General features: G+C 38.4%; 1 protein-coding gene across 1 annotated transcript in view; it reads right to left on the bottom strand.

The window, feature by feature from the left end:
• Positions 1-205: 205 nt before the first annotated feature.
• The window catches only part of CHRNA7 (cholinergic receptor nicotinic alpha 7 subunit), a 38,444-nt gene continuing 23,044 nt past the window's right edge, over positions 206-15,605 (bottom strand). Inside the window, exons 4-10 of the mRNA XM_057384540.1 lie at positions 12,999-13,108; positions 7,980-8,059; positions 6,674-6,841; positions 6,108-6,302; positions 4,777-4,863; positions 4,021-4,130; positions 206-1,950 (exon numbers count right to left, since the gene is read on the bottom strand). Coding sequence (XP_057240523.1) covers positions 1,432-1,950; positions 4,021-4,130; positions 4,777-4,863; positions 6,108-6,302; positions 6,674-6,841; positions 7,980-8,059; positions 12,999-13,108 — 1,269 coding nt within the window. The 3' untranslated portion in view covers positions 206-1,431. The remainder of the gene's footprint in view (positions 1,951-4,020; positions 4,131-4,776; positions 4,864-6,107; positions 6,303-6,673; positions 6,842-7,979; positions 8,060-12,998; positions 13,109-15,605) is intronic.

Raw genomic sequence — 15,605 nt, 5'->3', positions numbered from 1 at the left:
AAGCAGCCTGTGCTAAAATAATCCTCTCCCACATCTTTTACCATTTCTAGCACTGCTTAGGATACCGTTGTGCCAGCAAGGGATTAATTCTCAGCCTGTTTGTACACACAAAGTTTCAGGTCCTCTACTCTCAGCTCAACCCTTTTCATTAAGACATCAGAGTCACATCAAAACTTGGCACATTTTACAAGAGAATTTCAGAATCAAAAATAACATAAAGTTATGAACTACAAGTTTTGCCTTTGCAAAATGTGTCTAGACTTAGGAGAATTTGTATTTTTTACCTTTCTCTGGATGTATCTGCAGTGTGTATATATAAATATATATTTATACAGTTAATACTTTATGTCAGAATCAAGRAGCTTTATTATTCATTAGTACTCATCTGATAGACTGAGCAGAAAAGGTGCAGTTTTCTTGTAAAGACAATGTTACGGTGACTCAACAGAAGGAGTTCTATAAAAGGCTAAGCAACAACTGATGACTTTTATATGAAAATCTTGATCTCAGTATTTAATGGCTTTTTTTGCTTTAGATTCTTCATTTATGCTTAAGCCTATACAAGACATTGAGTTACTTTTTGCACACTGGAAACCAGTTAACAGTAAAGAGACAAGCATGGGGGCTGAGTTTTTTAAACAAGTGATGGTGAAGGCATCTTGAATCAATAATTTTTCTTTTTGAAAGTTAAAATGGTTTTCGGTTGAAAGATCTTTTCTGGAGAGAAGGAAGAAGTARTAAATACAGCTAAAATTACTGTGAAGCCTGTTTAAAAATCCAAGCCAAATTTCTAGGTCAAATCCAGAAAGATATGGAAGGACAAGTTACTTGGTGTGTCCTCTGAACTKCCAGGTTTCTGGTGTCTCAGACAAATTCATAATTCTGAAAGTGGTGTATGTTGTGTGCAAATTGCATGGAGGGAGTTACACACTGACTGGATGTGAGCAAGGAGCTGAAGAGCTATGTATGGCATTTCTCCCTATTCTCTCTGCTGTTTGAGCAGCCGCTTGGATTTAATCCTCTCCTAAATATGTTTATAACCACTCATTCAAATAGCTAAGATGGACTACATTATCCTTCAAAACAGAGTCTGGAAGAAGTGACATTTCTGGCATTGCTTACCACTTGCTTTGTATTAGCCAGTTCAAACGTGTAAGAGATGGTGGTTCAGCACAYCGTCATTCTGAATGTAAAGCCACTTGGCATTTTCCACAAAAGAGTGCTCAGAGGGGCTGCACAGACACAAAGCAGAGAGAAACCCTTGGCTTCTCTTCTGAAATGGTGCCACTCTTCCAAAAGGAACTCRGGGCCAGAGAGGGGGGCAAAAGAAAGCAGACAATGAGAAGCATTATACTCATTAAAACAAGCATCAAAAGACCCCACATTCTTATTTGCTACATACCATTCAGAGAAGCAGGTTTTAGTTAGGAGTTAAGCAAAATCTTTAGACACAGCCTCTACAAAGTTTGGTGCTGACATTAAAATACCAATTGTACAGATGATTGTGAAGATGGAAAAGGCCATCAAGCAGAGCCGATCCACCACAGAAGCAGCAAACTTCCATTCATTGCAAATGGCTTCCTCTTCGTCCTGGTCTCTGAATCGGTTYGCAATGTACCTGACCTCTTCCAAAATCTTAGCCAGATCTGGGTCACCTTCAGAGGGGTGGCCACTGTGCAGCAGGTTTTCTTCATCTGTTGGGGAGCAGGTCATCCTCCCACAGATCACCCCCGAATCGGTGGTGGGYGTGCAGTGAACCCCTTCCAGCCCCCTGAAGCCAATGTAGAGCATGTTGCCATTGCTGGATTGCTGTCCACTCACAGTGTTCATCTCCACACTGGACAGGCTGCAGCGGCGCTGTTTGTGCTGACAGGCAGGACGCACTTTTTCYTCCCCCGGTCTCTTCATCCTCAGAAACCAGGCACACCAGTTCAGAAGGATAATTCTTGTCTGAAAGGAAATTTTTGAGAATAAGCATCTCTTCACACAGTCACTGTTTTTGGGTGTTGCTGGTATTCAAAGCAGCCTGGGTGACTGTCTGGTCTCTGTTTAGCCTGCATGCAGCTCTACAAAATGGTGTCAGAGTTTTTCAGCTGACTAATTTACCAATAACTGAGGTTGTTTTCTTATTCTAGAAGTGATGTTGATTGCCTCAGGCTATCAGTTCTGGAACTGCCCACTCCTCTGGTGGGAGTGTCCATAGGGTTAATTCTTCCTGACACTTGAACAGTGACATGGCAGGCTCTTTCACCTTTACTAGAAACCATGGGTTAAACATAACCAAACCAAACCAAGACGTGTTGCTTTTTAATAGTCTTTATAGCACTGATTTCGATGGTAGTCAATAAMGTTACAATTCTTTTACTCTTATTTGTGCTCTAATATTAAATTCACCTGCCATTACTGTTTGGACGGGGATGCTGAAACAGATTTTGCACTGGACTGGACCATCAAGCTTTAAAATGTTATGGTTCTGTTCTCATATTGTGTTCACAACTGTTGATTGCACATTTTAGAAAAAAGATCTGGATATAACATGGAGGAAATATGGAAAAATCACTTCAATTAAAAAAAAAAACCCCAAAACTTCAGAGATTTAATCTGTGTGTATCATTTTACTGTTTTCTACATTGCCTTAATCCAGCCTCACAGAAAATGAAGAAAAGCCAGAGACTGTTCTGCTTCAAATGAAAGCTTTGGTAGTTTATTTAAATCAGATTTAAGAGCTCATTCCAACATTTCTTTTTTGGCATTCTAATGAAATWTTATTGTATCATGTAATCTTACACAAATCTTACACTATAATTTTTATTAGATTTGGTCCATTTATTCTGCCTGTGAATTGTTACTCAGAGCAGATATTATATCCATGCCCAACCCAAGTCAGATCATGCCCTATTACTTTCTTTACACTATCAAGCTTCACCAAGAAGGATWATATTCTGTTAACTGAGGGCCTGATCCAAAATCCACCCATGTCCAAATAATGTTTGTTGGAATTCAGCTTCTCAACACTACAGCTCACTCCTCAACCTCAAGCTCAAGTGCTGTTTTCTGAGGACATTTGGCTCAGTACTAAACACTGTCCCCTCCAGGTCATCAAACACACATCTAAAGAGATATATATACTTTTTATTCTTTTCATTGAAATTTATTTTAAAGTCACTACCCCAGAACAGRCCAGGGTATATCTCATTATCTCTTGTCCTCAGGGCACTGCTGTATGCACATTCTTTCCAGTTAGTAAGGATAACAATAACTCATTGTTTTAGAGAGAAAAAAGGAGAAAGGTCTTTCCATCTTCACAAATGCCTAATGCTGCCAGGAGCTGGGTGAAGTCAAAGGAGGGGACAGTTATCTGAAGATAGCAGTGTGTAGTAATCTTATATCAGCATAATGTTCTCTGCAAAAACCACCCCTCAYAGAAGGGCAGTTTAAGTAAAGTAAAGTTTTTATATGCTTAGAAAAAAAACTTTCATTCTTTGCACTTTACASATACTCTTGAACAGAGATATAAAGATCAGGATTTTCAGAGTAAGTTCCACTTTAACAGCYATCTTTAACAATTGCTTTTTAGGCTATGGAAGTTTCTGTATGAACAGCAGCTAAATTTGTAGCAGCTGCACCATTGCACCTCGAGAGTGGTGTGYTTAATGCATTTATCATCTCCATCAGCACCTAACTCTTTTCTTCCAGCTGGTTCACTTCTAACACCTGGAGCTTGTTTGAAAATCGCCTTCATTTATATATTTAAGTTCTAACAGAATTCTGAGTTGCATGTAGCTGTTTGAAGCTAGTGGAGGTATATTCTCTCTTGCACACACACATTTTCTAAGAAACCRACCACACAAAACGTATCTGGACACCTCATTTGAGGTGAAACTGTTTTTGCAAACAAAGTGTCTGGGAAGAATCTATATGTTTTTAACAGTAAGATGTAATCATGGGCTACTAGCTACTTTATCCCACCCCTGAGCTRGACATTTATGCAATGCACAGTGAAGGAAAATCAAACCTTACCCATTTAGGCATTTTGCCGCCATCTGGATCATGATGGTGGTATTGTAGAACAATAACAGTGACCACAACAGAAAGACCAACAATAATCATAGTGCTGGCAAAATACTGAGCTGCAAAACAAAGAGATAATTACAGAAACACACTGATATATAGCTGATATAGCTTTAATGAGGGGTGTTTATATATGTATTCATAGCATTTTGTTTTTTTTCCAGTGTAGTGCTGCATTAGGTATTTTTGAAAAATTTCTCAACAGCAGAAAGATCAGACATTATTTTGAGGGGATAGCCAGCATTTAACAATTGTTTTTGTGGAGCTAAGCACCTGCCTTTTCTAAGAAACCTTGAAAAAGGTTGCCTTCTAATTTTCTTTCAGTGTTATTGTAGAGATTGGCTAATACTTCTTTTGAAAAGTTTCTCTTTTTGTTTGAACAATTACAGTGGGAAGATTTAATTAAGTTTAGTTCTGCATTCCTAATTGGAATTAGAAAAACAGAACACAATCTGGCCAACTGTGTCAAAATTGCAAAAACTTCTTTCCATGGGAGCTTGTCTCCCTTATGCTTTCCCCAAATATACATAGGTTCTCTATTTCATTCAGAGCAGAGACCCYGATCAGATCGTCTCATCAATTGGCAATAGTTTTCTAATTCAATTGTAGTCATCCATTGTACAGCTGGTGATTTGCCTTAATGCTGGCCTTTGTGCAGTCACTGCACCTTGTKTGCTAAAATAATCCAAGTGAATAAAAGCTTACCAATTAAGGGCACTGAGTCAGATGTCGCTGGCATAATTTCAGCCACAAGCAGCATGAAGACAGTGAGCGACAATAAAACTGTTATACCTGAAAGATAAGCACAAAGTATGAAATCACATCAGTTGCTTGTAATTACAACACGGAGAGACACCAAATGAAGGAGTGCTCTTTGCAAGATGGAATSCCCTGTATCCCTGCTCCACCACATTAGTGCTACTCCTGTCCTTCCTTGTACTACCTCAAGTTCAGGGTAGGAGTACTCTCAAACTGGTACCAGTGCTTGCACAGACATAGATATTTTTACATCCTTGTACCTGTTCAGTTTTAATCATCATTTGCTGATTAGCTGAGGCAAATCAGAGAAATTCTTGAACTGTGTTAGCTTGAGAAACATGGTGTGATTTTGTGTATTTGAGCATGTAACTCTTGATTAACTGTCATGGAAGCTATAGGTGGTGTAATATATAAATTTTCTGAAAAACAGATCTGCTGCCTTGGACTTTGGTAACCTTTGATATTAGCTGTTGGGTTTGGCAGGGGCTTATGCCCAAGCTGCCTTGACCATTGATTTTTGGCATTTGACTTCTGTCGCTCAGTGATGAGTTCCCATCCTTCTAGAAAAAGGCTTAACTCTTTTCTCAGGASTAGACTTAAACAATAAAGAGTCATTGTCAGATGGGGAAGGATTAAGGAACAAGAATTCATCTTAAAATATGTGGAGGGACTACTTGGTTAGGGAGGCTACTACTCAATCAAAATTGATTTCTTTCTGGAGAAATCTTAGTTTTGTTCTACCTTTAAACAGCCATGTTTACTTAGTAGAAGTCAGTTCGTTTGAATTTTTTATGGGACAAAATTTTTACGTATTTGAATCTTTACATCTTTAAACTCCATCTTAAAGACCAAGTACTCAAATCAGATTTGTTTCACAAACTTAAGTATTGTTTTGCAAGTTAAAATTTACTATAAAAAGTAAACCAGGAGCAATTAGAWTCAATCTTTCTGAGAAGGCACCATAGGCTCTTAATACAGCTCAATATTAGAAGGAAGTATTTAGCAGAGTGTTCCAATGCATATTTGTAAATTTAAGTTTTACCAAATGAATGTGAGATTCAGCAGGTAAACACCAAAAAATGATACTCTGCTTCTTAAGGGRGGTACTCAGGAATTGTTTGTGTCTCCATTGGTTCAGCATCAAACACTACAAATAGCTCCTGAGCCAGAACAGGACCCACAAAGCTATTCTTCCTGCTTAAGGCTGTTTAAAAAAGCTTTAAAAGAACAACTTTTTTTGGTTTAGTCAYATTTACAATATCTTATTAATACTTTACCTAGTGAGATCTTTTCTCCTGAGTCTGCTGGAAGCAGGAAAACCAACAAAGCAAGTGCTGATATCAGTACACAAGGAATAAGGAGATTGAGTCCGTAGTAAAGAGTCCTGCGTCTCATGGTTACTGTGAAGGTCACATCTGGGTAAGGCTCTTTACAACATTCATAAAAGCTCTCGGTTCTCTTCCCAGGAACTCCTGTGTRGGAGAAAAGAGGAAAAAAAAACAGAAATCAATTTAAATAAGCTGTATACTATGTAGTGTTTATTTTTAAAAGGATAAATGTAGCTTTCCAAGTTTTACTACAGGTAAAACTACTTTAAGCTTAATTCCCACTCTTTCTCAGATGATAAAGGAAAATCAGATAAAAGATACTTACATAACTCAAGTGGCAAATTTGTCTTTTTTTTAATGCATCTCATATCTGTTCTCAAGAGTTTCAAATGCCACTGTCTAGGTAATTTATTAATTTAAGTTCTGTCTTCATTCCCCAGTTGTTATTCTGTCCATTTCAGCAGTGGATACAAGGCTGCAAGTTGATAGTGTAATAAGGAAAATCAAGATCTTACCTACTAAATCCCACTCTCCATTTGAAATATAGCCAGATATATCTGCTTCTTGCATTTGCAAGTCCAGGGACCAGCCTCCATAAGTCCAGGATCCAAACTTCAGGTTACATTTCTGAACATCAAATGGAAACCAGCGCACATCTATGTAGCATGAGCTTTTAAATATGCCTGGGTGGGATTTYAAACAAGAACACTTAATTTAAATGCTTGCTCCACATAATTTTATGTACATTTTGTAAGCAGAATTTGTTCTACATTATGCCTTCTGTTTTTCACTTGTAAAGCATATTTAATCTCAGTAATGTCTTCACATCTAAAGAGAAAAAGTCAGTCATAGAAAAGGGAAAGAACTGTATCATTAATGTGTTGATATTATTAACTATTTTTAAGCTACTCTTCCATTTTGGCACATAGTGGAAGAATATTCAGAGAAGACTCTAGAGTCTCCTCTTCTAGAAGAAGTGTCAGATTTCTAGATACAGTATTTCAGAAAGAAATGAAGCAGATTATGTAATCTGTTTCTATTTCTTTTACTGACTAAAGGAAGAAATCCTAAAATATTGTTTGCTTTATTATTAGATTTATATTATCCTGATTTACTCAGGAAAGCTAGCTTCTTATTTTTCACTTGTTGAGTCAGAGCCTGCCCTTTAGCAGCTTTCAGAATTGAATTGAAAAACCCTCACCAAATGTAACATCTTAAATCAAGAGGCAGCCCCCTGAAATCTTTTGGAGATCTTAGGAAGAAAACCTAATTTGTCTGGAAAGCAWTAGCTCTACTGCTGTAATTTGCAAAATTCAGATACTAGGAAGAGTTAATTCTAATGATAACGCCAATTGAGTTGGGGAACAGAAAGTGTGCTCCACTGCTATACATCCAGACCAAAAATTCTTTTGATGAAGCACTCAGTGAATCATTTCTAAGAGAAATGCATCCAAGATGTTACTATGCATCTTACTGTAAAATTAGCAAGTTAATAAAAGAAACACTAAAGTAATGAAATAAAAATTCATTCAGGCATTACCATGACTTTAATAAACAATATCTTTTTATATAAAGAACTTCTAAACTTCTGAACTTTYGCATTATGACAGAAGAATTTACATAATTGTAATAAAACATAAATCTTGTATGGTGGTTTTCATGCAAAGGTGTTGACCATGTAACCATAATGCATCAAGGCTTACATCTACCAGATGATGCTAGCTAGACAAATAAAATATAAGAAAATTTAAGGCAAATTTGAAACCATGCTATACAGAAGTAATCTGAGTTATCAAAATTTATGACATGCAGACAGCCTACCTGGTGGCAGGTATTGGCAATGTCCTGAAGAATTGACTAAAACATTAGTGTGAAAAGTAGCATCAAATCTTTCATCAGCGCTAGAATAGGGGAAAACCAAAATGGGTTATTTGATCTTTGACTGGCTGAAAAATGTCTGAGAATAATCTATTTTCATAAAAGGACTATGTCACCCCAAAAACTTGACAGCTTTTCCTGTCACCACTTTTCTGTGGCCTCAGAGTAACTGGCCTGATACTTCTGGGTTTGCTTCTGATTAAGAACTGTAAGTGCTGCAAGTGCTTCTTAAGAACTTAAGAACTATAAGAACCTCATTCTTGCTGCTCACCTGCCCACTAGATTCATTATAGTGCCTTGGCTCTATTGATTACCATTTGGAAAGTAAGCACTTTTTAAAAACTTCTCAAGCAACTGTACAGGAAAATCCATTCTCTTGCTGTCTACGTTAACAACAGCTAATGAATTCTGAGGAGATGGATACTGCAGTGTCTGTGTCTTCCTACCTCTTTGCATGGATGAACATTATTACTGTGTCATACACAAGACTCTTTAGTGCAGCTCCAGCCTTCGTTATCCACTTCAGAACCCACACACTGGGTTCAGACAAAAAAAAAAAAAAAAAAAAAAAAANCCCAATTTGAGGTGTCAGGGTAGAGGTGCTGGCCAGGACTGCCATGGTGTGCTGTCCTTACAAGTCTCTAGAAAAGAATCATTATATCATTCGGAGAATACTCCACATCATGAATTGGCAGCCACTACCAAGGAATATCTCAACTACATCTGGCACTGTGTCCCAGGAATTCACTAGGCATTAACATTTAACCTCTATATGGGAAACACAGTGGCACACAGGCTACTGGATTTGTTTTACTGTTCGTAGTCCCCAACCTGCACCTTGTGGGGTGTGTTGGCATGTGAGGCAAATGCCTGTGCTGGACAGGGCAGAGAAGTCACACAAACCTCAGGGTCTGGATTCTTGCAGCAATCTGGGCTTTTAAAACCTGTGTGTCTCTAGATTGATTGGAACAAGACAAGTCTTTGATGTCTCTTTGCCTATGAGTGGTTTAGTATCTCATAATTTTCTAATCATCTTTTAAGACATCATTGGAAAAATAGGGTAAAAGTCTGAGATGGGCATGAAGTGAAATATTCATAACTCAAGCAGAAAATAAAAATATATGAAAAGGTGTTTCTCAGCAGGAAACTCCGTATTGAAATATTCTTTTWTAAAAAGAGGACTTTAATATTTGTTCTATTCTGATACAAATTTTATCTCTCAGAAGCTAAAATAAAGCAACTGTTACTTTAGACATTTTTAGTTCGTATTTTTTAATTTGCATTTTTTCCCCCCTTATGTATTTGAAGAACTTAGATTTTAAAAAATATCTGGGCTGGTCCATGAAATATGCAGACAAGAAAAAGCTAAGTCCAAAGAATTACTTGCCCATCTATAAGTTGCCCTTTTTCCTGTGAGCAGAAGGCTCACAAGTATTGAAAATACTGGAAAGTGTTTAATTTGAACTCTGAGAGAAGCAGAGAAGTGTCAGTATTGTATGTGTGATGCCTGGTTGCAGCAGATTGAGGGGAAAAGGCAGTTCTGTTCTAAGGTCACTGAACCAGTGTGGGCCATTCCAKCAGTTCACAGCTCATGGATTCTCCTCATTTGTGCTGCAGCTCCTCTTCCACTTGGAGCTCTGCTTCTTCTCTGTCTGCATCTTGGCTGCCTGTTTTTGTGACATTTGTGARAAACTGGTGCTGCAAAGATCTCTACTGATTGCACTGCCAAATTTGGTAGAAATGGATTCAGAGGATATTGGGGAAAGAGGCAGATCACACACACACATTCACACAGATGTGCATGCTCACAGGTGCACCAGTGCCATYTCCTTACAAAACCAGACCTGAAGTCCTCTAATGAGGTTCTGTATTAGACAAATAATTGCTTTGACTTGAACCTAATAAGGGCTATGTGATGGAACTCAAATAAGTAGTCARATTTAGGATGTAAAAATATCCATGCCRCACTRATTAATTATAAAGGGAAAATTAATGACTCCTAGGCTACGTTCTGCTCTCTTGCCCTGCAGTGGAGGGCACTTAAACACCAGGGATTGGCTTCTAAGACCATGCTGCTGTTTCTGGTAATTGGCAAAAATAAAATTTTCACAAGTCACAAATGTTCAAGGAGCCTTGATTTCACTGCTACATGACTTTGCCTTTCATAGGCACATTCTTAAAAGACTATCCAGTGGCACTCAGATTAAAATATAATTTATTTYCTTTTTCTGAAAAAGGAGCACATGTTTTTCTTTGCTGTGCTTTGGATCATTTTTTGAAATGCACTGCTTCAATTGGGGATGCACCAAGTAGCTAAGCCTGTGCTTGAAGAGACTGGACTAAAGTGTCATGACAAAAAAACATTTCTGCCGCTTTTCTTCTTTGAGGTATAACCACTCAAAAGCAGATATCGATTACATTGAGATGACAAAGTTCATTCAGATTACAAAGCGGTACCTAGCAGATAGAATCCCTAACCTCAGGTTTATAAAACTGGAAAAATGAAACTGTTAAAATTAGATGTACTTGCCAGAATTTTTGTTACTCCATGAACTACTGAACATTGTGTGTCCATTTGGAAAATAATTCCACCAGAAATGAGCACTTTTAGTAAGTGTAGTTAAAAGTGGAAGATAGTCATACATGACACTTAYAGAGTCAGTCCTGGAATTTGTACAAAGGCCAAGATTTTCTTGCCTCAGAAAAACTAGAGATGAACTGGCCTTGCTTTCCCCACAATAGACTGGTTGTAAAATTTAATACAGCTGCCATAATTTCTCTGTACTAGGCTGCAGCAAGATATGTAAGGGCTCAAGACATAGTGAAACATGCATTCATTAAAATGGAAAGTGAATTTATAGTTCATTAATTTCTCTGTAACTGCAGATGCATGTCCCCAGTGAAGCACAGAAATTGAAAACATCTATCTGGAAATGGCATGTCACTGKAAGGGAACATCATAATATTCCCAATGTAATTTCATACAGGAATAAGGATTTGTTTTAAATAGCTTTGCTCTCTGACTAAACTCTACATAGATTTTTTTTTATTAAATACATGTTTTAAATAGAAAAACTACAGAAAAKTTGTTTCATGACTGAGTCGTAGTTAATTCAAAGATTTGAAAACCTGTATTAACAAAAAAAAAAAAAGTGATTTCAGTTTTTTAGGTTATTGTGACCCTTCTCATTCTATAAAGCACTCCAGTGACAGCATGTATATATTAATATTACTAATTTCTAAAATATTACCCTTTCATTTTTGACAGACTTACTTAAATACTGAAGCCTAAATCATCAGGCACATTGAAAGTCTCTCTCACTTATGTGATGTATATGAGGAAGAATATTGTCCTAACTCATTCTTTTGGAATCTGCTAAACTGCTGYTGTAGAGTCACAATTTTATGGCATACACAGTGTGTCACTCATCAGGACACTGGRAATGAGGGTGTCATTTGTCAGATTCTCCCAAGAACACTGTCATTTATGGAATCAAGGTAGCTAGGGATAACTGCTCAAGGAAACAAATTTGCATTGAAAAATACATTAAGATTAATGTTTAAACAGATACTTGTTTCGGGTATTAGGCTGCTCCATTTTGTGTACAGAGCATTTGAAAGGGKTTTTTTTTAGGCTGGTTTGCAGACAGCTTGCCATACTTAAACCAGTAGTGAGTAGTACCCTTGCCAGGCAGTTATTGTGAGTATGGTGAACATCCTGGAGCTCACCTSCAGTCCCTCAGTGTTAGCTGTACCTCTGGAAGGAGCACTGCTGCAATGCAGGTCCTGCACAGAGAGACCCCAGTGCCTGCAAACTGCAGCCACTGGCTGCTYTTATCCCATTAGTACAATCAACAGCAACACTGAACACAAAGGTGGCCACCAAAAGCCAAACAGGAGCAAAAGCACAGCTGACATTGGGAACAGCTTCTCTCTAGGTCTTGTAGCAACAAAAAGCAGCTCCTGAAATGGGAAGGGGGATCAGGTTGATAAACACAGCAGGGCATGTTCTCAGTAGACATATGGCAGAGAAAGAGAGGGGAAAATGCCATCAGGGAGACAAAAGGTTCATGTCATCTGCACAGGCAACAAAACARTGTACCCTTTTTCATGTACAGAGCAGATGAAGTTCTGTCCAGTACCTGGGGAACAACAAACAACTGCACTGAAAGGCAAGTTGTTAAAGAGCAGGGAGCTCTCAAGGTTTTCTATTTTGAACTAAATAAATTTCACAATGGGAGCTACCATAGAGCAGTACAGCCAAAGAATCTCTCAATGTCAGCCAAAGGTTCTGCAGTAGATTGATGGCAATCTGTCTGTCCCTGAAATAGGCCCAACTCCTAGTTTGAAGAGGAGAGCAGCAAATAGCCCAGCTATTTTTGTAGCAGGAAGAAAGTGATACCAAAACTGGACAAGGAAAAATGCAAAGATCCTTCCTGACATTTAACTATCCTATCTGTAGCGAAACCCAAACTAAAACGTGACAAGCAGGCAAATATCAGATTTGAATTCACAGTAACCATTCAAACCAAAAAAATTCAGAGAAAATTAGCACTACCCATACCATTAAACACAATCTCGTAAAAGCCACTCAATTAGAATTGGTGGTAGGGACAATGTTGTTATTCAAAAAGTACTGGCAAATATGTTCTTCTGTGCTGTGAACAGGAGACTGGTAATTTTCCAGTATTCCAAAAACGTATAAAGATTTGGAAAAGTATTTTAAAATTTAAGCATTTTAATGAGATTACTATGTCATTTGCCTTGCTTTATCTTTGCTTTTGGACAGGGTGCTAGATAACCTCATCTAGGCTCCCTTTCCCATGAAAGGTTGGAGCAATTAAGATTTCAAGGTGTCCTTCCAGACAGGGATATTTTGGGATTCTATAATTCTATGATCTTCTCTCATCCCCATAAACACAAGAAAAGAAAAAGGGAAAAAAAAAATCCCGGCGTGTCTACCTGTTATAGAGTAGAATATCAGGCTTCCAAATCAGTCCATCGGGAAAACGGACATTCTTCACTCCAGGGTAGTCAGACACGTTCCACTGTAGATAATGATCTGTCCAGTACTAAAGCCATGCACACAAAAAGTAAGTTAGATCTTCTCATCCACTGGTTTACTTTAGTTTTCTAGGGACTGGATGGGCTGGAACAGTATGTGTTCTCTCGTTAAAGAGATACTGTTTAGCTTCAGGGAGAGAAATATTTGCAAAGGGTGAATTGGGCCACCTAAAACTCAATGGAACTCATAAACCCCTCATTTTTAGTTCACACTGCAGTGCACATTAACAGCTTGTAAGAGATTTGGGGTGTTTGTGTTTTATTGTTTACCTGTCTCAGGTGCCAGTTTGGGATTGAACTGCTTTTATAATTCAAACAGCAACTTCCATTATCTTTATCTTCATAGACAGCTTCGTTTTCAGTTGTTGAAAATTCTCAGGTTGTAGCAGAGTGGGGCAGCCAGCAGTCAGTGTTGACAGAAGATGTCTGTGATGGCACAAGGTTAATGCCTGCATAGGTTTGGCAGCTCCTGGGGCCTGGCACTGGGCAGCTTCTGGGGCAGCTGCTACACAGCACTGCTCGATCCCACAAGTTTTCTCCCTGGCTGACACTTCCCTGAGGCTGCCTGTGCTTCTTTCAGCCCAGTCCTGGCTGCTGTCACAGGCAGGCTGTCACAGTCCCACCGGCAGGGCTTTGATCTGAGCTCAGCACTGCTAAATCCCACTCTCTGCCATTGGAACATATGGTGATGCACAGCCATAAACAAGAGCAGAGCCCCAGCCTGCAGCCAGCTGAGCACTGTGGCAGCTCCAGCAAGCTGCTTACCTCCTGCACTCCAGGGAAACTGTACCCTGAGCTGCTGWATTTGCCTGAAATTGAAGTTGTACATCACTCCTTACTATGCAAATCACTCGTCATGGTACTAGGCTGGTTCCTGTTGTGCACCAAGGGTATAATGAATAGAGTTCAATTCATTTTACTAAATTTACRTTTTCTCTTGTAACATCTATGCTTCATTATAATGCATTTCTCTCTATCTCCATAGTAGGTTGTTTATGTTAACTTCACTTGTCTGTAGGCATCAGGTAACCTACACTGAAGACTTGTCCAGATTTGCCAAGCTGTTGCAATGCCAAATGTTAATTTCTTAAATATAAACTTTTAAATGGGTGAGTAAACGTACAACACTTACCAGTTCCGCCTAGAAGTCCTTGTCAAAATGTTTGATAGACATTAAGGTCAGGAAAACTTGCCAGTGGGTATTGTGGAGGTAAATGTTATTGGTCATTTTCATGGGGTATTCACATCAAACYGGTCTATGTAATTCCTTGTGTTACTGTCACAGGCAAGTATGGTTTGATACACCAAATAAGCCCCCTGTTAGCCTCACACTACAGGTATTGTACATCCTCATACCTTTCCAGCAGTATAAATGACCATTTTAATGCATTCAACACATCTAATAGCATTCATCCTGCAGTTTTTGTGAAGTTTTTACTATACTGATTCTTGGACTGTGCTTCTATATTTATCTCATTTTTTACTGTGAGTTTGTAGCAAAACTGGACAAAAGATCTGATCCCTTTACTTTATAGATAATAGTTTTTAATGGAAGTCTTTAATTATTTGGCTCTGTTCATAGTTWTTCAGTTTCACAGTTCTCTAGTTAAGATACAAGTGTTGCTCATAGTCATCTATACACAGCTTCTGTCAGCTGATCAACTGCTTCTCCTTTTTTTCAGAAATTTTACAWGCATTTTCCCAGTAAACTGTTTTATGTTAACTTCCTGGTAGATAAATGTCACTGTATGTCTTTACAATTTTATATTTGTATAATGTAGAAGTCCTGAGACCCCAGGATACATCTGTTTTTCACAAAGGCCAGCAATGTAAGCAAATAAGCTGTGTGGGTTTGAGGTATTGAAAGCTGTGGCTCTCATGGCTTTGGGTGACCCATTCTCAGGAGCTGCCAGAGCAGTTGCAGCACCAGGGCTGGGGCTGGCAGGCTGTGTTCTTTGCCAGCTGAATGCATCCTGGATATCAACAGATCAAATCATTTCCTATCCCATCTTACATTAGGAGTTACCATGGCCACCCTGTAGTGCAGGGTGATGCTGAATGACGTAAAGACACTCCAAGGGCAATAGAAAACTTAATATTCGAGTCTGTTCGAGATAATGGTAAGCAGATTTTATGGTTGCTCTGTTAGCTCTGCGTCCAGCAGGACATGAGCTGCTTCATTTTGCTTGAACTTTAGAGCTACTGCAGCTGAAGCACCTTTAATTTGGATTAAACCAGCGAAGAGCTCAAGGTGCTTGGGTTAGTACTAATCTGTGTGACCAGGCAAGGCTCCTGCTGTAACTTAGATCAAGTTTAAGATTTTTTATGCTGAATAGTATTGCCATGGAGATAGTGGTCAGATGAGATAGTCTGCATGTATAAATACTAGATTTTTATTCCCCTTTCTCCCAGGTTATTTTTTGTATTTAAGTATTTTGGTRATGATTACATATTTACATAATTACATAAAATATATTTAAGATACATTGCTGATTATACACACAT

This window comes from Malurus melanocephalus, unplaced genomic scaffold, assembly GCF_030028575.1.
Source record: "Malurus melanocephalus ecotype Western Australia unplaced genomic scaffold, MMel_1.1 scaffold_717, whole genome shotgun sequence".
Taxonomy (NCBI): domain Eukaryota; kingdom Metazoa; phylum Chordata; class Aves; order Passeriformes; family Maluridae; genus Malurus; species Malurus melanocephalus.
This window is presented reverse-complemented; position numbering and strand designations above follow the sequence as displayed.